The sequence below is a fragment of the Mesoplodon densirostris genome, chromosome 13, assembly GCF_025265405.1.
Source record: "Mesoplodon densirostris isolate mMesDen1 chromosome 13, mMesDen1 primary haplotype, whole genome shotgun sequence".
Taxonomy (NCBI): domain Eukaryota; kingdom Metazoa; phylum Chordata; class Mammalia; order Artiodactyla; family Ziphiidae; genus Mesoplodon; species Mesoplodon densirostris.
In genome coordinates, this window is record NC_082673.1 from 83,248,273 (window position 1) to 83,272,731 (window position 24,459).

Consider the following 24,459-nt stretch of genomic DNA (forward strand, 5'->3'; position numbering starts at 1 on the left):
AAAGAACCAAACAGACAGATAATTTCATAACATGATACACTGCCTAGTAGGGATACACTCTTGTTACCATAGGAATATATGGGAAGAGAAAGTAACCCAGGCTGGATATTCAGGGAAGACTCAAGAGCTGAATATTAAAGGTCGATAAGACTTTGGGAGGAAAAGGTGGGATGCATTCTATAGGTATGAGACATATATCTTGCTTAGCTAGCTGGTTAACAAGCCTCTAGTGTAGGGAGGATAAGTAAATATCATATAACAAGTGAGGCCACACGCAGACTCAGATCTATTAGAGCTGTCCACCACCAGGGCTGAAGTGAAGAGTGTTGGACTGTGAGCCATCTATTGTCAATCGAGAATTTTAAGCACTAGGACTCATTTATTCATTCGTTCAGTCACAGTCACCATAGTGCTTGCTTTGGGGAACAGGCACATTCCAGTACCACCCTTTCCTTCATGTCAATTACTTCTCTGGCCCCTGAAGTTTGTGGACTCCTGACAAAATAATAAAAGTCGTGAGTTTTGTAGTCATGCAGACCCAGCTTCCCATCTCAGGTCTGTTGCTGACCAGTGGTTTGACCTTGGACAAGCCCCTTAATATCTCTGAGCCTCAGTTTGTTGCCCTGTGAAAGACTCTAAGTGCGTTTACCTCCCTAATTGTGAGACTTAATTGACCAAATCTTGGTAACGTGTTTGGCATGGCGTGTGGCCCATGTCTCCCTCTCTTTACCCCCTAAAGCTCCCAGCACATCATCTTGCCCCTGGTGGTGGCATTTTACAAAATCACTCGTTCACACGGCTTAGTTTGAATGGGAGATGTCCTATGTTAGCTCCACGTGAATAAACTCCTGCTCTGACGGGCACTTCTGATATCCTTTTCTTTGTGATGCAGAAGACTTTTTAAAGCTCAGCAATTTATCACTTAAAACACACTTTCAAGAGAAAACATAAACACCTCTTGAATCATTTTGAAAGCAGTGCTTGACTAAAAATAGAGAGATGGCAAATCAAATTCAGAAGAGAAGTAAAGGAAAATTATGAATGGTCTTTGAGTCTTCAGGATGTATTTCAGATGGAAAAAAATATGACCTGAGTAGAGACTACAAAATATGCACAGTAAGTCAGCCTGGCCAAAGAACATCCAGAAAGAACTGTGATTTGAATTTAGAAGGGATTTTTTCTTTTTTCTTTTTTTTGTAGCTTCTATGACTATTTGAAGAAATTCCAAAGAGAGCCAAATGGCTGAAATCTGTACAATATCTGCTAGATATTGGGTGGCAGAGACATAAAACCCAGGACATTTTGAACTAATTTATTTGTATTAACAAAATTACTAAATTAATACTATCCTCTCCCTATGCTCATAGAAAAGGACACATTAAGTGAAAACACGTAGAATAATGTGATTCTCAAGGATACCACAATCTTTAAGGATCATCTTATCTGATGTCTTACAAAAATTCACATTTAATTTGAATGTTAATCATTATAGAAGTACTCATTCTAGTTGTAGTGAATTTGGAAGCTAATACAAATTCACAAATAAAAAAATATAAATAAAAATTATCCTTCAGCCTACCACCCAGAGAAAACAATGGTTAATATTTTGGAATCACCTCAGTGTCTGTCATTTCCTTTTCCTTTATGCAAAAATAGATTCATGTTTACAAATTTAGAACTGTATGGTTCATACTGTTTTGTAACCTACTTTTGTACTTAGTATGTATTATGAAAATAATTCCGTGTAATTAAATACTTTACAATGTGAATTTAATGGATTCATCCAATTCCATATTATGTGTACCATACATAATATAATAGTCCTTGCAAGCCTTTTAATTTATTGGTTGAAAATGAGGCCCAGAGAGAAGAAGGCACTTGCTTAAGGTCACGCAGCTGATTTGTGTCCCAGCCAGGATGAGAATTCACATCTCAGGCACCAAGTTTGGAGCATTAGCGACTGAGCACCTGAAGCCAAATCTTAATGTAGCTATTAGCTCCCACTTCCCCTCATGAAATCCAAAATAAACCAGCCAGTTTGAATTTATCTTTTATTCTGTTGCCATATTAATGACTGCATTTGCTTAGGGCTGATTTTGTCATACCCCTAATAACACTTTGCATACATTGCCTGCTTTAATTGTCATAGCAACACTTAAAATATTATTATCCCTATTCTAGTAAAGCAGAAACTGAGACTCAGATGTTAAACGATACACTCCAACTCACAGATCTAGTGAATGGTGAAGGCTGGCTATCAATCCAGATCTCAACGATGCTTTTTCTGTAGCTATCATGCCCTCCTACATGCACTTACTTATAAATACTTGCCTCTAAGCTCCTTAAGTGTCGTATTCATCTGTGAATCTGCAGGGCCTACGAAAGCCCACAACAAAGGTATGACACTTAAGTCCAAAAGCAAATTGTGTTTACAGGATGGGGAGCACAAGGTTTATGGGTAATGGTGAGCAAAAATCATAGGGTTGTAGATGGAGGACACTTAGCTTACTGTGAACTAATGGTGTAATATGATTCTAAATGAAATAATATTTCCATCAGTCACTCATTCATCTCATATTTCATTCAACAAACATTTAATTGGACACCTGCTGCCAGATACTCCACTAAGTGCCAAAAATATGAACATGAGCAATGGCCCTTGCTCTCAAAACTTCTATTCTAATGGAAGAGGAAGACATGGCAATTAAAGATTGGAACAGACAGAGATAAGTGCAATGATAAAAAATTATGTGCACAGCTTAGAAAATGAGGAATGATCAGAGTGGGCTTCCCTGAGGGGGGAGGGCCTTAAGTATGATGGGTTGGCGGGGGAGCTGTGTGCAGAATCTGGTAACTGGCTCATGGTTTCCCGTGGCTAGAATACGGGCTATAAATGGTGACCTGTGGAGCTGCAGGAGATAAGGGTGGAGGAGTCGATGGGACTCCAGGGAGAGCTTGGACGTTCTTGACAAGCAGGTTGAACTTTTTGTTCCTTAGAGGCAATAGGGAGACCCTTAAGGATTTTAAGAAGGATAATGTGTTGACCACATGGCTTTGACGGCTTTGAGGAGGGTGGATTGAGAGTGCAGGCTGGGGGATCAGGTAGGGTACCGCAGTCCAGAGATGGTAGTAGGGATATTTCTAGAACAGCAGTATTTGTGGTATAGAAGGGGTCATGTCTGATAATAATCGTTAGTATTCATCAAGTGCTTATGCTATGCCAGACCTTGTGCTGTTTCCATGATCACATTTGATGTCTCATATATTCCTACAACATAGGAACTCTTATCATCCCCACTTTACAGATGAGAAAAGCAGGGCTTAGAGAGGTCGTCACTTTTAATTAATTTACTCAAGATCACACAGCTGGTTGATGGTGGAGATGGCATCTGAATACAGGTGGTTTAGCTCCTAAACTTGTACCCACAAATGTCATGATGTAGTCTTCCCTGTAAGGGATGCTGTGGAGGATGAATCTTTAGGGACTGATAAGATATTGGGTGCCTCCCCTGTTTTGGGCTCAGTGTCATCCACGGAGACAGGGGTTGTCAGGGAGGGGCCTCATGAGACGATAGAGAGTCTCAGTATTTGGGATCATCTCGGTGTGGATGCAGCCAGGCTGCCCTGTGCCAGGTTCTCTGTACTTTCCCAGGCAACTGACCCTCAGGAACAACCAGCAGAAATGCCTTGAACCAATATGAACTCCTACGGGGTTGGTTAAATTCCAGCAGCATGAGCAGACTGTGACTGCCAAACGGATCCACAGTTTGACTTCTGACCCGTTGACTTATAACGCAGCTGAGAGGGAAGGCAGAAAAAACTCTTCCGTTCCTTATTCATTTAATTCTGTTGATAGCAGAGTGTGAGTGAATACAAGACTAACCGATAATTGACCTTGAGTCAGGAAGAAGCTGAAAAAAGCACTTGAATGTCAGCAGCAATGAATTTGGGATTATGCTTTACTCTTATGACCCTACTTAACAATTTAACTACCAGTTTTTCCTTAAGACCTCAAAACAGAAGTCAGAGCTAAATCTTTCTCCTAAAAATGAAGGAGGGGATAAGAATGAACAGATACTGATCACATACTATGTGCCAGGCTCATCAGAGCCTCACGCAGTCCCATACCAGAGTGTAGTTACTCCACTTCACTGATGGGTAAAGTGAGGTCCAGAGTTGGGGAGAGACTTTCCAATGCAACAGAGTGTGGATCTGAAGCCAAAGCCCTGGCTTGTTCCATTAGTGCTGTGTTTTCCTCTGAATGAATATATTTTAGATGGTTTAATTTTTATTTCTACTACCAATGTGGCCTATTTGGTTCATAAATCTCTTGGCTGTCTTTTGTGCTGGCTTCTGCTTGGCCATGGGACATCTCTTGGCACTAACTATTTTACCTTATTTGAAACTGTTTTGACTTTCTTTGAACCCTGGGCATATGGTGAGAGATTCTTCATCTTGATTTAAGAGAGATGTATGCATTATTTACAAACATGGAATTTGGAGCCAGAAAGACCTGAGTTTGAATCCAGATCTGTTACCTACTGGCCATGTGTAACCGGGTGATTGTTGAAGCTCTCTGAGCCTGTGTTCCTCAGATGGTTGCCGTGAGGGTTAAATAAGGTAGCGGATATAAAGTGGATGATGCAGATGTGTAACAGACACAAATTAGTACCTAGAATTTGTAAAGAACCTTTACAAATCTAGTAAGAAAAAGGCAAACCACCTAATAAAAAACCAGGCAAAAGACATGACCTGGAAGTTTACTGAAAATGGTCAATAAACAACAACAAAAATGATGCACAAATTTACTCATGATCAAGGAAATACTATTGAAAATAATGAGATAAAATTCTCACTCAAGAATTCAATAAGAATTACAAGGACCGCTGCCTATAAGAGAGAAATTGTTCCAATCTTGTTGGAGAGCCATTTGGCAATATTTTAAAACATGGAAAATGCAGATACCCTATACTCCAGCTAGTGTGCTTTAAGATCGAAACCCCAGGAGACATTTTCAATGATGATCACTGAAGTACTGATAACCTTTTAATAGGTCAAAGGATAAACATATTTTTGGGGAAAGTGGGGGGGTGCGTGGGATGAATTGGGTGATTGGGATTGACATGTATATACTAATATGTATAAAATAGATAACTAATAATCTGCTGTATAAAAAATAAAATAAAATAAAATTCAAAAAAATAAAATGAATCAGATCTGTAGATATGAAGCTGGATGCATCTAAAAAATACTATATTGCATGGCAACACAAGAATTTTATAAATAACTTATAATACAGACAAAACTAAATATATATAAAACACATGGATAAGAAGCATATATATTAAGTGCATTAGAAGTTGACTCTTGGGAGGAGGATAAAAGAGCAATGCTGGGAAAGGGAACTTCAACAATATCTGAAATAACCTTATCCTTTTAAAAATGCAGAAAGAAACATGACTAATTGCTAGCATTGTTTATTTCCAGGGGTTGGTTCATAGATGTGCACATTATTAGCATCAGGCACATTTTCTGAGGCTTCTTGAACTATCTTAGCTTTTTTTTTCATTTTCATTTTCAATTTTTAATTTTTAAAAAGCTTTTGGCTGCACCACATGGCATGTGGGATCTTAGTTCCCTGATCAGAGATGGTACCCACACCCCCTGCAGTGGAAGCACAGAGTCTTAACCACTGGACCTCCAGGGAAGTCCCTTCTTGAACTAACTTGACCTCATCTTTCTCTCAGCCTGTTGGCCACCTGTTCTGGTCTCAGTGAGACCAATGTGCTTCCCACCCCCGAGGCCAATCAGCAACATGCTCAGTGTCTGGCTCTTTCCATCACTTCTGGCTCCCATGAAGCTCCATAAGGCAGTTGTGGGATCTGGTTTCCCCAAGGGCTGTGGAAATGGCCAAGTGATGTCACCAGTAAGTACATCCAGAGATGAACTGAGACTAATGGGAGAAAGAGGAGGGCAGGAGCCAGTAGATTCCTCTCCCCTCCTCTGTTTGTGACACTTCCCTACCTTCCCTAGAGATACTTCAATTGGCCAAATGAACGCATCTTCCAAGGCACCAGCTTCGCAATTCATGGGGTCAGCACAACATGGCATTTACTTGTATTTGCTTCCCATCCTTTTCTTCTTCACGTCTCTTTTCCCTCAGTTTTGCTGCCCTGGGTTTGCATTAGCACTTCATGCTTGCCTCAGGCTCTGTTCTCTAAGGAATCTAGGCTAAGTTAATTTTTGGTATTTTTCTATATTTCAAAAATAACAAAATGCAAGGAGTATAGTAACTGCTCAATGCACAATGTCTGCTATTACTAATAGTGCTACAGCAAAATTATAATCAGACCCTACAAATCTTAGAGCTATTAAAGTTGAAGGAGTCATCAACTATTAGATCTGGGGAGACCTGAGCTATGGTTTAGTCCAAACTTTAATTCATTAATCAATCTGTAATGAATATACAGGATAAAATGGAAAACTAGGAATTTTGCCTAAACTGGTAATCCAGAGAGTGTACCCAACAAGAAATATGTTGATATTCCTTAAGTCCCCAAATTTTGATAACTCTACCTCGATCGTTTTCCCAATGGTTCCATTTCCCACTGAAAGTTGAGCACTTTTTGAACACAGTGATGGGCACTTACTCTCCACTGTGATTCAGGTTGTCATAGCGCAGAAAGAGTCTTGCATAGATGGTCTCGGTCAGCAGGGCGTAGATGGCAATCATAATCAGCAGCACAGCCAGCTTCAGGACAGAGTTAAGTCGGAGGAAAACCGCACAGGTCACCATGGCCAACACCCCCGTGAAGACGAAGTACTGAAAACAGAGAAGGGAGGTGGTCAGATTCAACAGGAATGTGGGAGGCTCGTTCTCCTAGTCATGGGTTCCAGTGGGTCTCTTCATACAGATGTTTGCTGAGCATCTCCATTTGGAGGTCTCAGGCCATCCTCAAATTCAACAGGTCCCAAGTTGAACTCATCACTTCCTTACCACCGCCCAAACCTCTGTTCCCTATTCTTGGGGGAACCATTTGCACCATTCCTCAAGCCAGAAACCTTGGTCTCTCATCTTTGTTGCCTTTCTTTTCCCTCACATTCTACAGCCAAGTCATCCTAAGCCTGTAGATTCTACTTCCTTAAGAGATTGCACATCCATCCACTTTGCTCCTTCTATCCTGTTTCTGTTTCAGCTCTCACCTACAGTTTGCAACAGTTTTCTGGCAGCTCTGTCAGCTTCTAGCTCCCAATCCCTACTGAATACACACTATTATTCTCCATCCAGTATTTCCACAACACAGATCTGATCATGTCACTCCTTAACTTGAAGTCTTCTCATTGCTCTCCATTCCCACAAATTATATTCTCCTTCCTGCATGGCAAAACTCTCAAGACCATCATATATCAGATTTCCTTTCACTTTCCAAATCCCAACATATGTTCCAGCCTCACTATCTATTGGCTCTCCCCCATAGGTCTTTCCCTGCTCTCCCGTGCCTCAGTGCTTTGTATCTCCTGTGCCCTGTTTCTCAAGTTTCATCCATGTGACTAAGCCTTACTTCTCTCACAAGCATTAGCTCAGGTGTCCTCTCCTCTGAGAAGCCTTCATGCTTGTCTCCAGGTGCTTCTGGATACGGCCTAATTCCTCCATAGCATCCTTCACAGCCCAGCATAGTATCTGTCGCTCCATATTTTTTTTGGGGGGGCCACCCTGCATAGCATGTGGAACTTGCCCGACCAGGGATCGAACCCGTCCCCTGTGCGGTGGAAGTGCGGAGTCAACCACAGGACCACGGGGGAAGTCCTGCCACTCCTTATTAGAAGTAGCTGCTCAATAGGCCAGTTGGGAACCACTCAAGGGCTATAATATTGGAGTGGCCCCCAGGTGTCAATCTGCCCAGCTAGATTTCAGCCTTCTGTAGGAAGTGTCACAACCCATTTCCCTTATAGAAGTATTCCATGTATCATACTGGATGGTAGGTTTGGATTCTGAGTATCCAGTAGGAAAAAAGAACAAAACTTGCATTATCAAAGGCCCACTTGGTGGTGGTGCTTCGATTTTTATACACACTGTCTTCTAATTTTCAAAGTAACTGGTCAAGATGGGAATCATAATTTCCATTTTACAAGTGAAGAAACTGAGGCTCAGACAGCTTAAGTAAATTGTTCAAGTTCTCATAACTACAAAGTGGCACCTAGGATATCTGGGTACAACCTGTGCATGTAAACGTAACTCTAGTGGGCATACTGGGCTTAATAATTTCTAAAACCCATTCCAGCCTTGTTATGCATGGTTCTTTCCAACAACTGGTTGTCTTCCCTCACCCATTACACTAAGAGACAATTTCTGTATGGGCAGAGGCATAAGAATTTCTGGAAATCCCAGAGCAACTACTGAAGGCATGAATGCTGACTTTTTAAGTCAAGCTGACTCACTCAGGTCTACTTTCAACAAACAGTGATATCAACAAATATGGACAACACCCTGAATAAATTCCCCCCTGAGGGCCAAGGACCAGTGCCTTTATGGTGCACGGGGGTGGACTCAGAAATGAATAAGGCGCTGTCCTGCCCTTAAGGGGCCCAGTGTTTGGGGAGTCCTTTACTTTTGTCTCTTCCTTTCCTAATAAATCCAATCATGTCCTTGTCTCCAATAGGATGATACGCTTTCTTCAACTCTCCTTTAAGATCTTCCCTTGGCAAGATTTTTAGGTTAACTCATCTTGATGCCTCTGTGAAGGAAGCTGTGAGTGAAGCGAGCAGGCAATAATAAATTCATTGCTCAGAGTTTATTTTCTCCATCCAGAGAAACTCCCAAGATCTTCCATTTTAACAAATGGAGGAAAGAGGAATAGATCTGAGGGGTCCTGTTTCATTGTTACCTGCATTACAACAAATGGTAATGCATGGCTTTTTCAATGCAGATTATGAATCACTTATTAGGTCAAAAGTCAATGAAATGATTGTGCTCTTGAGCAAAAACTTATGAGGGCACAACAGTGAAATTTAAAAAATGTAACCAGTATTTATTGCATGCATGTCATAATCACGGCAGGGTGCTAGGCACTGGGAGAGATGGCCCAGGTCTAAAGGAATTCATGGACTAAAATGTGAAATAGACAAAAATGCCAGTGGTAGCATCTGGTGGAAAATGATCTTTCAGGAATGTGATCCAATGTGATGGGAAAACAGAGGCAGAAGGAGTCCATTCTGTCTGGAGGGAGCAAGTGTGGAGAAGGCTTTATAGGAGAGCTGAGTTTGAACAGGATCTCAAGGATGGATTGGATTTTACATGACAGAAAATGGAACAGGAAGAACATTCTGGAAGGACCAAATGGAGGGAACTGAAAGGTATAAAGGAACAAAGCTATAGGAGAATGAATTCCTTGGGTATATTAGAGAATCATAAAATTGATCCTAAGTAGAACTAGTAACATAGGCAGGCAGGTTTCAAATGTGTTGCCCTCCTTTCTCTAATAAGACTTCTGAAAGTGTAATAACTAAATATAGTCACACATTTGCACAATGGTCGAATGGATCTTTCTCTTTTTGTGGCCTCAACCAATTGTGTTAGGGTGTTCTTGCCAATCCATTGAAAGGAATCAGGCCACTCACTGCCTTGCATGGTTTAGGCAACTTTCTACTTTAAAGTATAAAGCTGAACCTTCCGGTGATGCTGTAAACCACAAGACATCAAAGGAATGAGGCACCTAGAAAAATAACATTAGGAGCTTCTCATCTGTTTCTTTTGTGTCTCGAATGAATAGTGGGGGTGGGACCAGGAAATGGGAGAAGAACAGAAGTGTTACCACTTCGTGAAAGCTTTGTGAAAACCCTTCTCTTTCATTTGGGTCTGGACCCATCAACTGTATGCTTCCTATAACTTGGGAGGGTGCTGGATTCAGTGCAGTTCCCAAGTTTCTGTTAAACAACAAATAGTGTCTGTGTTCTTTTAAGTTACCTCAGGAACTTAGAAGGTCCACAGCTCCTAGAGTGTCCCTTGAACAGACCCTAGGTATAGGGGTTCATAGATGTGATAAGGCAGGAATAGGAGGCAAAGCCACATTGCAAAAACTCTTGCATGTTTCACGGAGAAGTGTGTACTTTATTCCACAAGGAGCCATGAATGGGTTTCATGTTTGTAGTGGATTCATTAGCTCAGTGCTTTAGAAATAGGTTGTGGAAGGGAAGAGTACAAGATGGATTGCAATTAAAGGAGAAAAGCTGGGCTTCCCTGGTGGCGCAGTGGTTGAGAGTCCACCTGCCAATACAGGGGACATGGGTTCATTCCCCGGTCTGGGAAGATCCCACATGCCGCAGAGCGGCTGGGCCCGTGAGCCATGGCCGCTGAGCCTGTGCATCCGGAGCCGTGCTCTGCAACGGGAGAGACCACAACAGTGAGAGGCCCACGCACCTCAAAAAAAAAAAAAAAAAAAAAAGGAGAAAAGTGAAGATTTAAGGACAAGGTAGGAGATCTACCCAGTAGACTTAGAGGTCTTGGCTTAGCCCTAAGAGATAAAAGGTGATTTGGAGGTGAGGAAAAGAGAAGAGTCAGAAGTGGTGCTAACATTCCCAGCTTGGATTAACCTACTAAGAAAAAAAAACAACAGAAAAAGGATGGAGGAAAGGGAACAGGTTCAGTTTTAGGTCCCTCAAGCTTCAGGTACCAAAGGGATGATTCAGTAAGGACTCTTGTGAGCATCTACAAACACGAGGTTGTGGTTCAGAAGACATTGGAGGTCTCAAGACACACATTGTTCAGCTGAGCTCACAGGTGTGGAAGACACCACCCAAGAAGAATATAATGAATAAAGACAGAAGAGAGACTAAAATTTAGAGACTATCATGTTTGAGGGGCTGTGGAAGAAGAGAAGTAAGGACATCGATTAGGGATTGTTGGGGGTGTGAGGAGGGGAATTAGGAGATAGTAGTGAAAAAACATATAGTCCAAAGAAGAAAAACCCCACAGACAAAGGTTTTGAGAGGAGCGTTTAAACGGTAACAGAGAAAATATTTTCAAAATAATTTACACCTGGAAATAAGGACACAGAATTTTATATAAACTATAATTACAACAATGCAAACTATGTACACACATACGACACAGCATTCAAATGAGTTACTGCTCTCTGTAATGTCCTTTAACCTGATTGCAACACGCCATATCAAATATATTCAAATGTATTCCCTGAATTCCCAAGGACTCTGTATCTCATTTAGTAATGGGGTTCTCTGCTTCTTCCTAGATCTTTTAATGCTAAAAAATAATAATGCCAGGGTTTATATGAGAAATGTTAGATACTGGGCAAAGTTTCCAGCGATCTTCTAAGAAAAGGAACAGATAAGCTATGTATTCTGAGGGAAGAAGAGACCCAGTATTGACACTTTTTTTTTTATCAGAAAAATAAAAAGATTGGATGCTGTAATGGGTATCAGCACTTTGGTGCCCTAGTTAGGAAAAAAAGGTACCCAAATTAGAAAAAAGATACTATGTATAAATAGACAACTGACGGGAACATGACTGTATAGCAGTGGGAACTCTACTTCATGCTCTGTGGTGTCCTAAATGGGAGGGAAATCCAAAAGGGAGGGGATATATGTACATGTATGGCTGATTTATTTTGATGTGCAGTAGAAGCTAACACAATATTGTAAAGAAACTGTACTCCAACAAAAAGTAATTTAAAAAAAGATAGGGGTAGGGGATTAAGAGGTACAAACTACTATGTATAAACTAAATAAGCTACAAGGGTATATTGTACAGCACAGAGAATATAGCCAATATTTTATAATAATGTTAATTGGATTAGATTTTGAATCACTATGTTGTATACCTGAAACTAATATAATATTGTAAATCAACTGTACCTCAATAAGAAAAAGAGGTCACAGGCATTTTGGTAACTAGGTTGAAATGTAGGTAGAAGATGGACTAATGTCTTCAATGAAGATGTTATGTGGTTAGAGGTTCTTATATTAGATGAACTCTAGGTAAGATGGGGGATCAGCTGGCAGTGAGGATGCCTATGCATCAGGGGTAAGTTAGTGGAAGACAGATGCAATAACAATAACTAAGCATTTTGTTAGGCATGTGTTCTGTGCAAGGTACTCTATGAATGACTTTATTATGCTTCACCTTATTTAATCCTTAAAATGACCCAAGGACAGGTGCTATTCTTATGCCCATTTTACAGAAGATGGACGAAGTACTGTAACACTTCTCTGCTTAATACTCAAGGTTTTCTTCTCTCAGATGATATATTGAGCTGGGAAATTACAAATTAAGAATTTCTTCTAAGTCTGTACTGAAGAAAATTGGAGTCCCATGTCTTGACAAAGTGCTAAGGGGAGCAATAGTCTGTTTCCTTGAAGTGAGAATTTAACAAGCTAAACCACGCATTCGGTTTTCTACATTCGCTGATTGAGGACCTGTCAGGCAGCAAGGATTGTTCCAGGCTGGAAGGCACCATCCTAATGCCAGGACATTGTCATAATGCATCGTAAATTACCTTAGCTCTATGTGCACATTTTCCTCTTAGAGAAGAAGGAGGAAGAAGAATTTTACACAGTAACTCAAAGAAGGGCTTGAGCATCTGCCCACACGTGTACTATATACTGGAGTGTCTGTACCCATTTGGTTGCTGCCAAAATCCCATGGCATTATGAACTCACAGAACAAGAAGGAAAGAGAGCAGATAATTTTGGGGAGTCACTGTCATTCAAAGAAAAGATTCCAACTTCCTGATTCACACAAAATCTAACTCTTTGCAATTGCAAGTCTGGTACAAGCAGAACAGTGAAGGGCACATGGGCCAACGACAGGGCTTCTCTGCCTCTCCCTGAGCTCTGACTCCTCTCATGGCCCAGGAATGAGACTGGCATGAACCTGGGGCCACCCTGGGTGCTGAGTGGAGATAAATGATCTGACCCTCCAAGCTGTTTCCTGGTTGTATTAGGCAGGGGAAAGGGAATTTTGTGTGTGTGTGGTGCTCTGGTACAATCTTACTCTGCTTTGGCTTGTTCTAGATACTGGTTTCCATGGTTGACCTCCCCTTTCCTCCCCAATACTAGAGGAAGAATGATGAATGTTCTCTAGCACCTTAGAGTTACTAACTTAGATCTGTTGAAACTGCATTTAAATTCCACAAGCAGATGTGCTGTCTGAGTCTGACTTGGGTTGAGGGTGTACTCTTCTTGTTATTTCCTAGAAGGGATTGCAGCTCCAGTCACTATTTTTACCTCATAATAATGCACAGGAAGACATAGCTATGTTAATAATGTCCACAAATGATGACTCAGTATAACTATGAAGCAAAACTGAATCAATGAGCAGGGAAATAGCTATTTCTTATGGAAAGACATCACTACCTAATTTTTTTTAATATAAGAATGATGCTTCTCTTGATGATTGTTATTGGTCAATTCAACATAGTCACCTTGGGGGACTATGTGCTTATCCTGACCATGCATCTTTGATGACTGAGCTCTGATCTCTGTAAATTATCTTCAGAGTCCATTTTTGGAAAACACCAAGAATGCAGTCTCTCTGTATTTGATTCCTAAACAGTGATGTCCAGCCAGATCATTCATCTTGACTTTCAAAAATTAAATATGTTCCCAAAGGATAACGACTTGACATTGTTGAACATACCTAGGAAGCATAGGCTTTCAGCTAAGAACAATTAGCAAAGAGGACCATGGTGGCATTGTTTGAGTATGTGCATGCTCTCCAAGGCCACTCCATTGGCCTGGGCAACAAGTGAGGGTCTGGAAGGGTCTGGCTCCCTGAGAATGATCCAACACATGGTGGTCACCATTTTGTAAATAATTGATAGGAGATTGATATTGCTATGAAACTGGGGACTGTTCGGATTTTTAGTCACATGGCGTACACACGATTATGTAGATAATCTCATGTTTAGAGCATAAAGTCTTGTGCATTTTAAAAAAAATTTGTTACATCCCTATCTTTTTCCTTAAATTCAAATCTCTTCTTGGGAAGGCACTATTCACTCTTAGTTACCAAAGTCTTCAAGAAAGAGAGGGAGAGAAGAAGTTAACATTCAATGAACGTTTTATGTATATTATCTCTATCTGTCACCCAACCAATCTTATAAGATAGGTAGCATTGTTAATAATCCCATTATACAGATGAGGAAACCGAGGCTCAGAGAGGTTAGGTGACTTGCCCAAGGCTACACAGCTAGTAAATGGCAAAAGAAGAGTGCTTGCTCATTCTATGTCACCACACAGCCTCTGTCATTCAAGCCTATTCTGTTTCCCAGGCACAATTAATGTCCTTAAAGCCTTGGAATCTAAGCTTCAGTGAGATGGGAATGGTTTTTTGGATCATATTGTGTTATTATGGCTTTTGGCACTTTGTGGGGAAAGGCAATTCCAAAAATTAATTATCATTTGGGAAAAAGCAAAATGATCTCCTCTGTGTATTGCACCATAACCTAAAATTGGCTCAGTGTAGAAGCTTATATAAGATCCCTCTGTTCAACTAGGAAAAGTTCTGAAATTACAGTGGAGCTATTTGACACTTATTCTTTGTTTCAATTACTTGGTGGGACAGCCACTGTGGAAGCTTGGGAAAATCTAATTTTATCCTGAATACTTGCTGGGGATTTTAGACCACAATGAATACATTTTCCTTCAAAATCACTTAAGGTTCTGATTCCTACCTGAGGTGTTAACCTGAGAAATGAAGGCAAGAGTTTAGGGGAGCACCAATTTGTACAGTCACTTTTGGAATTTAAAAAAATCTGCTTATTTGCTTTATTATCACTGATTCTCTCTTCTCTTTTCATTGTTTCTCTTCCTGCTTTTTTGCTCCTTTTTGCTTTTTCTCCCTTTTATCTTCCTCTTTTAACTCCCCCCCTTTCTTCTCTCATCTTCATCATCATCATCAAGATGACTGATGTTTAATGAGCATTTATTATGTACCAGGAACTATAGTAAGTGTATACATATATTCTATCAATCTAAGTCTCATGACAACCCTGTGAGGCAGGCACAGTTGTTATCCTCAGTGTGGAAATGAGGTTCAAAGAGTTTCAGTAAGTTGCTCAAGACCACAGTTATAAGCATCAGAGCTGCAATTTAAGCCAAAATGTTCTGACTACAGGTTTCTAACAGACTCTCTGTAATTCTGCTTCCCTCTTGTCTCTGTCTTTCTGATTCCTCTTTTGTACTTAATTTTTTAAATGGCTTTATTGAGTTATGATTGACCTACAATGAACTGCATATATCTAACGTACACAATTTGATGAGCTTTAGTATTTGCATAAGTTGGTGAAACCATCACAATCAAGAAAATGAACACTTGCAGCATGAGTTTCATTGTATCCCCTTATAATTCCTCCCTCCCACATCCCAAGCCAGGAAACCACCGATTTCTTTCTGCTATTACGTATCAATTTGCATTTTCTAGAGTTTTAGATCAGTGGGACCATGAAAATGCATACTTTTTTTTTGCTTATTTCCTTCAGCATAATGATCTTAGGATTCATCCATGTTATTGCACATATAGCCATAGATCATTTCTTACTACTGATGGGCAGTAGTTCACTGGATGGATAGTCTACAGATTGTTTATCCTTTCATCTGTTTATAGACATTTGGGTTGTTTCCAGTTTTTGGCTATTACAAAGAAGGCTGATATGAACATTCTTTTCCAATATAGAAATATAACTTCATATTTTCTAATATAAGATATTTCTTATTATTTCTTTAAACAAGAAGTTTATTAAGCAACAAAATGCTTGACTTGAAGGGAAAACTATCTAGGACTCATTTCTTTTACAGTAATTTATCCCTACTTAAAGACTGATTGCCCTATGTGTTTATTTCATTATCTGATGGGATTTATTTTCATTTTTGTAATGCACACACACACAAAATAAACAGTTTGATCTTAAAAAGAAAGAAGAAAAGTCTTCTTAGACTTTCAGTCTTCTAAGATGTTTTAGGAGGAAATAGAGCAGCATATAATCTAGGGATAATTACTGTATACTACTGAAGCAAGACTCATCTGAGGGCTCTACTTAATGTCCCATGAATTATGATGTTTTTCAGTCTGGCTGCTGGGAAAAGACACTATTCCCAGCCCTGTGTAAGCGCTGGGCATTAATCCTTTCAGATGGTTCTTTCCCAAGCATTGCTTAGCGTCCGCACATGCATGCACTGATCGGACCCTCTGCAGATCTCTGAGTTTTTCTCTGTCTCTGCAACTCTCTTCCCTCTGGTAGTGAATCCTACAAACTCTAGCCACCATCTGGTCTCCCCAGATGCTCGGCTCTGTCTCCTCAAATCCGGGAGGTGCACAGGGTTCCGTGTGTGTTCTTCCAACCTGAGCCAGTCTGAAAACAAGATCTCTTAAAGCAAGATACATGGGATTTTCCTGGCTGTCCAGTGGTTAGGACTCAGCACTTCCACTGCAGGGGTGTGGGTTCGATCCCTGGTCAGGGAACTAGGATCCTACATGCCACGTGGTATGGCCACAAAATTAAAAAAAAAAGAGCAAGATACAGCTCTGGCAATCACAGGGCTCACTTAATTTGCTTCTTGTTTTTCAGGGATTGCTGTCCTTCAATACCTGATGCTCAGTGTCTTGAAAACTATTGTTTCACGTATTTATTTATTTTTAAGCTGTTTCAGGTAGCAAGGCAAATCTTGTCTCTGCTACTCCACTGGAAATACATCTGTTTTTTTTTTTTTTTTTTTTTTTTTTTTTTTTTTTTGCGGTACGCGGGCCTCTCGCTGTTGTGGCCTCTCCCCGTTGCGGAGCACAGGCTCCAGACGCGCAGGCTCAGCGGCCATGGCTCACGGGCCCAGCCGCTCCGCGGCATGTGGGATCTTCCCGGACCGGGGCACGAACCCGTGTCCCCTGCATCGGCAGGCGGACTCTCAACCACTGCGCCACCAGGGAAGCCCAATACATCTGTTTTAAAGGAAAACTATTAAATAGGCTGTGGGCTCTGTCCTGTGCTGGGCCCTTAAGGTAATGTCGAAAACTATACAATACTGTCTTTTCTCCTTAAAGCAATTTATAAATTTGAAAGGTTGGAAAAAATGTTCTAGTTAGATAAATTATAGAAAGGATGGAGTGAGGGTACTAAGGTGATGCCTTAAGGATATGTGAGCTGGCAGGAAGTAATCTGAAGGGATTGGGTCTACTTGAAAAAGAGAGGCTTGAAGGCTGGGTAGGACCTGAATTCATGGGGGGAGAAATGGCAGAAAGTGCCAGGATACAAAGACACAGATGATTATACTTCTAGGGAAAATTGGTTCTCAGGGACCCTTTAAAACCATAGCATACTCTGATTGCTCTTGCAAGTATAGTTGACTAGTCATTCAAATGTGCCAGAACATAGAACAAAAGGGCTCGATTGTAAAATGAAGATCTTCCCGTTGAGCCTCCCGAGAACCTCATTCTGGTGTTTGAGATGATGAGAATGGTTTGTGCATGTGCCTGTCATTCACTTTACAAACCTATGTCTCTTTGCTCCCCTTTTAGACACTTCTCAAATTGTAGTTGGGACACGGCTTTCTTCATGGTCGTTTCCTGTATCTTCACTCTTTTTTAGTAATTGGCAAGCTCCAGTTCAGAAATAAACTATACTTTATACCATATATGATGACAGCCTCTCATGTTTATGTCACATCATCCAGCTTAATCAACTGCTTCTGGCCTGAGAATCGTTTCTCACGTGTGAGGTGGAAAGGTCCGGTAAACAGATGAGGAAACCAAGGCTCAGAGAGATGAAGTGATTTGCTTGGGGACACACACTTGTGAGTGATGGGAGATGGTTGTGCAGATTAAGCCTTTTAGAAGGTTTGAATGTTTGATTCCTTCTAGTTTGGTAGACAAATCCTTAGGGAGAGAAGCACGGCCATATATGTCAGGATGGCAAATGGTGGGTCAAACCAGGTTGCTGTAGTAGCTGGTGATGGAGAGACTCCAGATGCCCACATTTTAGGCCAGTGGAATTCCTGCACCTGATGGGATGTTGGGAATTGGCGAACCTTGTCTGTCAATAGGCCAGATAGCAAACTTTTTGGCTTAGTGGGCCACACCACCTCTGTTGTAGCTACTCAACTCTACCGTTGTATTATTATTATTATTTTTTTTTTGCGGTACGCGGGCCTCTCACTGTTGCGGCCTCTCCCTTTGCAGAGCACAGGCTCCGGACGCACAGGCTCAGTGGCCATGGCTCACGGGGCTAGCCGCTCCGAGGCATGTGGGATCTTCCTGGACCGGGGCATGAACCCATGTCCCCTGCATCGGCAGGCGGACTGTCAACCACTGCACCGCCAGGGAAGCCCTACCATTGTATTATTATACAAGCAGCTGTAGACATTGCTAACACATGAGTGTGTCTGTCCCAATCAAACTTTACAAAACAGGTGGCAGGTGGAAATTGGCCTGTGGTCATAGTTTTCTGACCCCTGGGAAAGATGATCCTTTGTCTGTGGGAGGAAAATATTAAAACTTGGACTCATTTATTTTATCTCACTTTTTAACATTTCTATTTTATGAGTATGTTTCATAATGTACATGGTATGTTAGTACAGTGGTATAGGTATGTAACTTATAGATAAATATATATTGATGGTGCAAGCTCTAAACCTTTTTACTTAGTAAATAAATCACAGCTGACATTTAATCAGCAGACACTTTGTGGTAGGTGTTGCTCTAAACACTTTACATGGATTAATTCACTTAATCCTCACAACAACCCATCAAGAAGGTATTACTTTCATCCTTATTTTGCGGAGGCACAGAGATGAAGCTATGTGATCCAGAAGCTTACCCACCCCTTTCTTAGGACTGGGAAATCCATGTGTGCTGTGGTCCTGAGTTTGGGAGTTCAAGTTTGGGGCCAAGGGTATATATATCAAGTGTTGATTCAGAGGTCCAGCTAAGTACTTCACAAACACCAATTTCATGTCAGACCACATGTTAGAAACTCAACGTTTGCCACCTCATCTAGGTAGGCACTGTAAGAACATGATATTCTTTAATTCCACAATCACTGTGTGAAGAAGGTATTATTTTTCCCACTTTACAGATGAGGAAGCTGAGGTTCAGAGAGAGTATGAACTGATTCAAGATTCTACTGCTACCAAGTAAAGGGGCTCAACTGGGAGTGAAATCCAGCGTTTGCCCAACTCTAAATGTCTGATTCTTGGCCAGCTTACTGCCTCTTGGAACACTCCTCATGCCCTCCAAAGTGAGAAGTTCTCAGGGAGCTGGTGTCCCACAGAGTCTACAAAATCGGAGCTCACCCATTACTTGGTGGGAGGACGTCCCAGAGCACATGGTCTGCCCCACACAGCCCTGAAACCAGGGCTAGTTCCATCCTGCTCAGGACTTCCTTAGGAACAGCCTAGTTCTTCCCTAGGGACGGAGCCTGGGTTCATAAGTATGAGCTCAAGAATAAGCCAGATATGGTTTGAATTGCAGTACTAAGTTGTAATAACTGAATTAATAAGGGAAGGACAGAAAGGGAGGAAGAATGCAGAGAAATGAGAAAGAATGGAAGTCAGGCATGAGTAGCACTGAGCAAGCTACTTTCTGAGCCTTAGTTTCATTACCTATAACATGGAGATGGTAATAGCATCCTCCACATATCTTGAAGATTTAACGATGTTATGCATATCAAGTAGATGCTGTATATCTGTGGTCAGAGGTGAGGCTTTCTCTCCTTTTCAGAACATTTCTCAGACCAATTCTGGGGCCAAGGTGAGATAACAGAGAGCCTTTCCTCCACCACACGTTGGAGGGGGTCTCAGAGAATAAAAATCTACCCAAGGTCTTCAAGGTATAGGGTTGGCTGGGGCCTACTGGGACATCCCAACTGTCTTCCCTCCTGACCCAGAACTTATATCCCAATATGTGAAGGTCTGGGTCACGGCTTAACAGAGCCAAAGACTGTCCTTTGCCTGACCCCCTAAACTGACCCCAAGGCCCAGGGCCAGACTAGTAGCTGTGTGGCCAAGAGAGGGTCAAACTTACAATATGACGGTTGAGTGTCCTGTTGGGATACCTCCTGAGTTTGTGATGCTCTGGGCATTTTCTATACCACTTTGATTTATGTTTAGCTGTTGTTTTCTGCGTTTGTGATTTGCTAGCTTCCTTCCTTCTATTTCCTCTTTCTTCCTTCCTTTTTCCCTCCTTCCCTCCTTCCTCCCTTCCTTCCTTCCTTCCTTTCTTCCTTCCTTCCATCCTTCCTTTTCCAGTGCAGCAAACTTTGAGCGATAACTCTGTGCCCCACCCTATGTTGGAGATAACAGCACATTCTGCTCTAGGGCTTTAAGATGAGTTACAGGAAATGAGAAGGCAAAGGGAAAGAGGAAAGTGGATAGAGCGGAAAGTGAAGAAGAAAGAAAAGGAGGAAGAAGAATAAGGAAGAGAGAAACAGGAAAGAGAGGCAGAGGGGCGAGCAGGAAAGAGGCAGAGGGAAAAGCAGAAGATACAAGGAGAGAAGGGAGGGCAGAGAAGGCGAAGAAGAAGAAAAGACGGAGGGAGAGGCAGAGGAGGGAAGATGGGCCTCTGGAGTGCTAGCACGTCTAAGGCCCTCAGCCAGTCCTGCTCATCTGGAGCTGTGGAGATACCTAAGCCCCAGTCTCGCCAAGGGGAGCTGGTGAATAAATACCTCTGGGTAGGAGCAGATATCTGTAAACACAGCTGAGGAATTGAAAGTCAGGTTCTTCAAGGGTATCGACTTGTCAAAATCACACCACAGCTGCGGATTAAGAAAAAAAAGAACAACAAGAAACAAACAAAAAAAAAACACACAGGAACAACAAAGTCAGTGTAAGCTGGAGACGGAGTCCTCTGCTACTGCTGTTGGGCTTTGGCCAATGCCTGGAGCAGGCCAGGCCCTAGAGGGACTTGATTTCAGAATTCAGTGCCAGCTGGGATTTTTCCTTTCATTTTAAAGAAAGTACTGGCTCAGAAAAAACATTTGCAAGCCAGTCACGAAACCTGGGTAAGACTGCTCTGTTGACCCCCTCCCGGAGGGTCACTGGAGTGGAGCTTTGAAGAGAGAGCCAGGTGGCAGGAGAAAAGGTCTGGGGAACACTCACAGCCTGTCTCCACGTCAACAGCTGGGCAGATTCGAGGTATCCAAGGGGGCACACTTTCCAGAAAGACGCTTAGCATTGGGGAGGTGGGCATTTCCTAGGCCAGAAATTGCTGTAGGAGATTCTGTGGCACTCAGAAAAACATAGCTACCGGTGGCTGAGTGCCCGTGCTGTGCCAGACACTTTGTACAAAAAGGCCTCACAACCACCTTGTGATGTAGCTACTACTTTTATCCCCATTTTACAACTGAAAAATATGAAACTCTGAGAAGCAAAGTAACTTGTCCAGGGTTGCCAAGCTGGTAAGTGGTGGAGCTGAGATTTGAATGCAGGTCTATCTGACTCCAAAGCCTCTGAACTTCCACTCCACTGTGGTACGGTTGGCCCCAGAGGTAACCCTGACCTAGAGTCATTGGGTTTATTTCCAAATCCTGCACCCCAGAAACATCTGATTCATCAAGACTTGAGATCCTGGCTATGACTTGGCAGTCTGTGATCAATGATCCTAAGTACTTCCATTTTCAATTGCCATAATCTATAAAATGTTCATTAGATGATGAATTTAATTAGATTACGGTTTCCCTTTTCTTTGGGGATTTCCCTCTTTCTTCATAGATTCCTTTACTACAAGACCAACCGCAGAGCTTGAGCGACATATACTCTAAATAATTATTGGGCCAATTTGGACAATGGATTTCAGGCAGTATAAACCTCCAACACAGGGGCTGACAATTGTGGGGTTCACAGTTTGGGTCCCTGAACACTTGGAGACCCTCTCTTAGGCCCAAAGGGCACAATGATGGTTTCAGCCACAAGACGATGCCTCAACTAGCCTCCCTCAATGTTCAAAACCTGGGATCAGATAAATCTCTCCTAAAATCTAGATCCCTAAATCATGGACAACACGGACTATTTGGATAGACACAGAAAATGCCTAGAGAGACTATGTTACCATTCTAGAGAGAAAATGAAATCATTAAAGCGTGGGTCACCAAATTAAAACAATGATAAATACGGCAGTTGGAGATTCATCCGAGTTCGATGTGTCACATCCAACATGAACTCTTAGAACATCATAGGTAAGATGCTGAACCTTCCTGAAATGCAGTTTCCTCATCCGTTACATGGGAACAATAATACCTACCTGTGGCACACAGTAGGTGCTCAATAAATAAATGACAGCTATTTATTTCCATTCCCCCACTCCCACTCCCAGAGATACAATTTGGCATATGAGAATGAGTGTGAGTTATGGAGTCAGACAGACCTTATTAGCAAGTTATTTCATGTCTCTGAGCCTCAGTTTCCTCAGCCATAAAGTGGGGATAATGAGACTTACCTCATGGGGTTTATGTGAGGATTAAACATGAAAAACACATACAGCTCCTCCTTCAGTACATGGCACATAGCAAGTGGGAACTTAATAAACAGTAACCCTTATTTACGATTATAATTCACTGGCCACTGAAAGTACAGAAACTTAAGGGCATCTGGAGCTCCTTTAGAGCAAATAACCTCTGCCACTGGGAAAAAGACAATTTTCCACCAGGAAAATGCACAGTTCTGACAGTTTAGCCACATCTTCCTTCTCTAACCCTGAGCTTGGGGCTGGACCAGGCACATGAAGATAACTAGTACCAAGGAAGGCAATGTAAGAAGCTGCAGGTTCCATAAACTCTTAATTCCTGACTACACACTAGATACCAAAGAGCTTGGAATGCTTACGATATTTAGGATGGCGCCCAGGAAATTAATCAAGATGGACGCAAAGATGATGACATTCCTGGCCAAATAGGTCTCGTTAATCCAACAGCAAGTTTTCCGGAGGACCAGGGGCAAACACTTATAATCCTCCGCTGTGGTGATGAGGACCAGAGCCGAGTGCAGCAGAATCAGGATGGAAAACTGGATGGCCATTGGCATCACCCTGCAGGGAAACACAGAACGTTGGGTCACGTGGCATGAATCTTGTGATCCCCTCTCGGTGAGCAACTCTGGCAATCACATTCATGATTGCCCTTTCCCACTCCTTGCACCCAGTAATTCCTCTAAAGCTCTGTTTGTTCAAGAAAAGGGCTATTAACAGAAGACTTTTTAAACCAATTAAATCCATCCCTAGAATATTCTGTTCAGAAACTTTGCAATGAACATCAAATATTTGGCTTGATCTATTGCTTCTGCCCATTTCTTCCCCCTTCTTGTCTCATTCCTCTGTCGCACGAGGCAAGTGCTGCCAAGGCAACACACCACTGGAATTCTATCTCAGTACTCTGGCTGTGGGAGAGACCCACATGCACTTTCCCCTTCAAGGTGGGTTTTAGGAAACATTTTCCCTCTTGGCCGCTCTGATGCCAAGAACTGAACTTGGCACCTCTGCACGTTGCTCAGTTTCGTTAGGGATCATCACGGTTTGCAAAGACTATATTATGTGCTGTGTGGGACATGGGTATGTAGAGCTCATACTTGCCCAAGGCTTCAACATCACAACCAACTCTACATCTCAGGCTTCAAAGCTCGGTCCTGTGGTAGCTCCTGCCCATTGGGCACCTCTGTTGGGTGTCAGGCGGTGATCTAAAACCCTATCTCTGGAGGCATCTGCTTCCTCTCCTTATCAGCCAACTTATCACCAGGATTCTCCCTGGGAATTTATCCCTTGTTCTCTATTCTCTGTCCAGTCACTTGTGTCCTTGGCTGGCACCTGTCATTTCTCTACCTCTGTTTTAGCCAGCAAACTGCTGCATGTTAAATGGTGCCTTAATGGACACGGTGGGAGATTTTATATCCTTTCCTTCCTCTAAAAAGTGAAGCTCATTCATTTGGCTTTAATGTGTTGACTGGAGCTCAATAAATGTACATTTAGTGAATGAAGTTGAACCCACCTTCTTCTAATGCTACCTCTTCTTATCCTCTTGCCTGAATTTTCTTATTTATTATTAATAACACCAGCGTAAGTACTGTATTGAGCTCTGATTATGTGCTAGGCACTGTGCTAAGCACTTTATATACAATACCTCATTTCCATTCCTCAGAACAAACCTAAGAGGTCTTCTGATCTCTTTTTTCACATGAAGATTTAAGGCTCAGAGAGGAGTAACTTCCCAGGGGTTACTGAGTTGGTAAGTGTTAGAGCTAGGATTTAAAGTCCACTCTGCTATTCTAATCATTTTGGTGAGTTATGTATGTCCCATATTTGCAGAATCCTTTTTGCTTCTGTGGTTTCATTGTGACATTTATTCGTTCAACAAGATTTCTTCCTAGGTAGGCATCAGGGGTACCAGGACGAGAGACACATCTTACCCATCTTCTAGGAGATCATAATCTAGAGGGGAATATGGATATACAAATGATGAACTATTACATTTT

At 41.8% G+C, this 24,459-nt stretch overlaps 1 protein-coding gene across 1 annotated transcript in view; it reads right to left on the reverse strand.

Annotated features, from left to right (window-relative positions):
• The window catches only part of ADCY8 (adenylate cyclase 8), a 218,853-nt gene that overhangs the window by 39,141 nt on the left and 155,253 nt on the right, over positions 1 to 24,459 (reverse strand). Inside the window, exons 10-12 of the mRNA XM_060115762.1 lie at positions 22,822 to 23,023; positions 20,667 to 20,756; positions 6,651 to 6,823 (exon numbers count right to left, since the gene is read on the reverse strand). Coding sequence (XP_059971745.1) covers positions 6,651 to 6,823; positions 20,667 to 20,756; positions 22,822 to 23,023 — 465 coding nt within the window. The remainder of the gene's footprint in view (positions 1 to 6,650; positions 6,824 to 20,666; positions 20,757 to 22,821; positions 23,024 to 24,459) is intronic.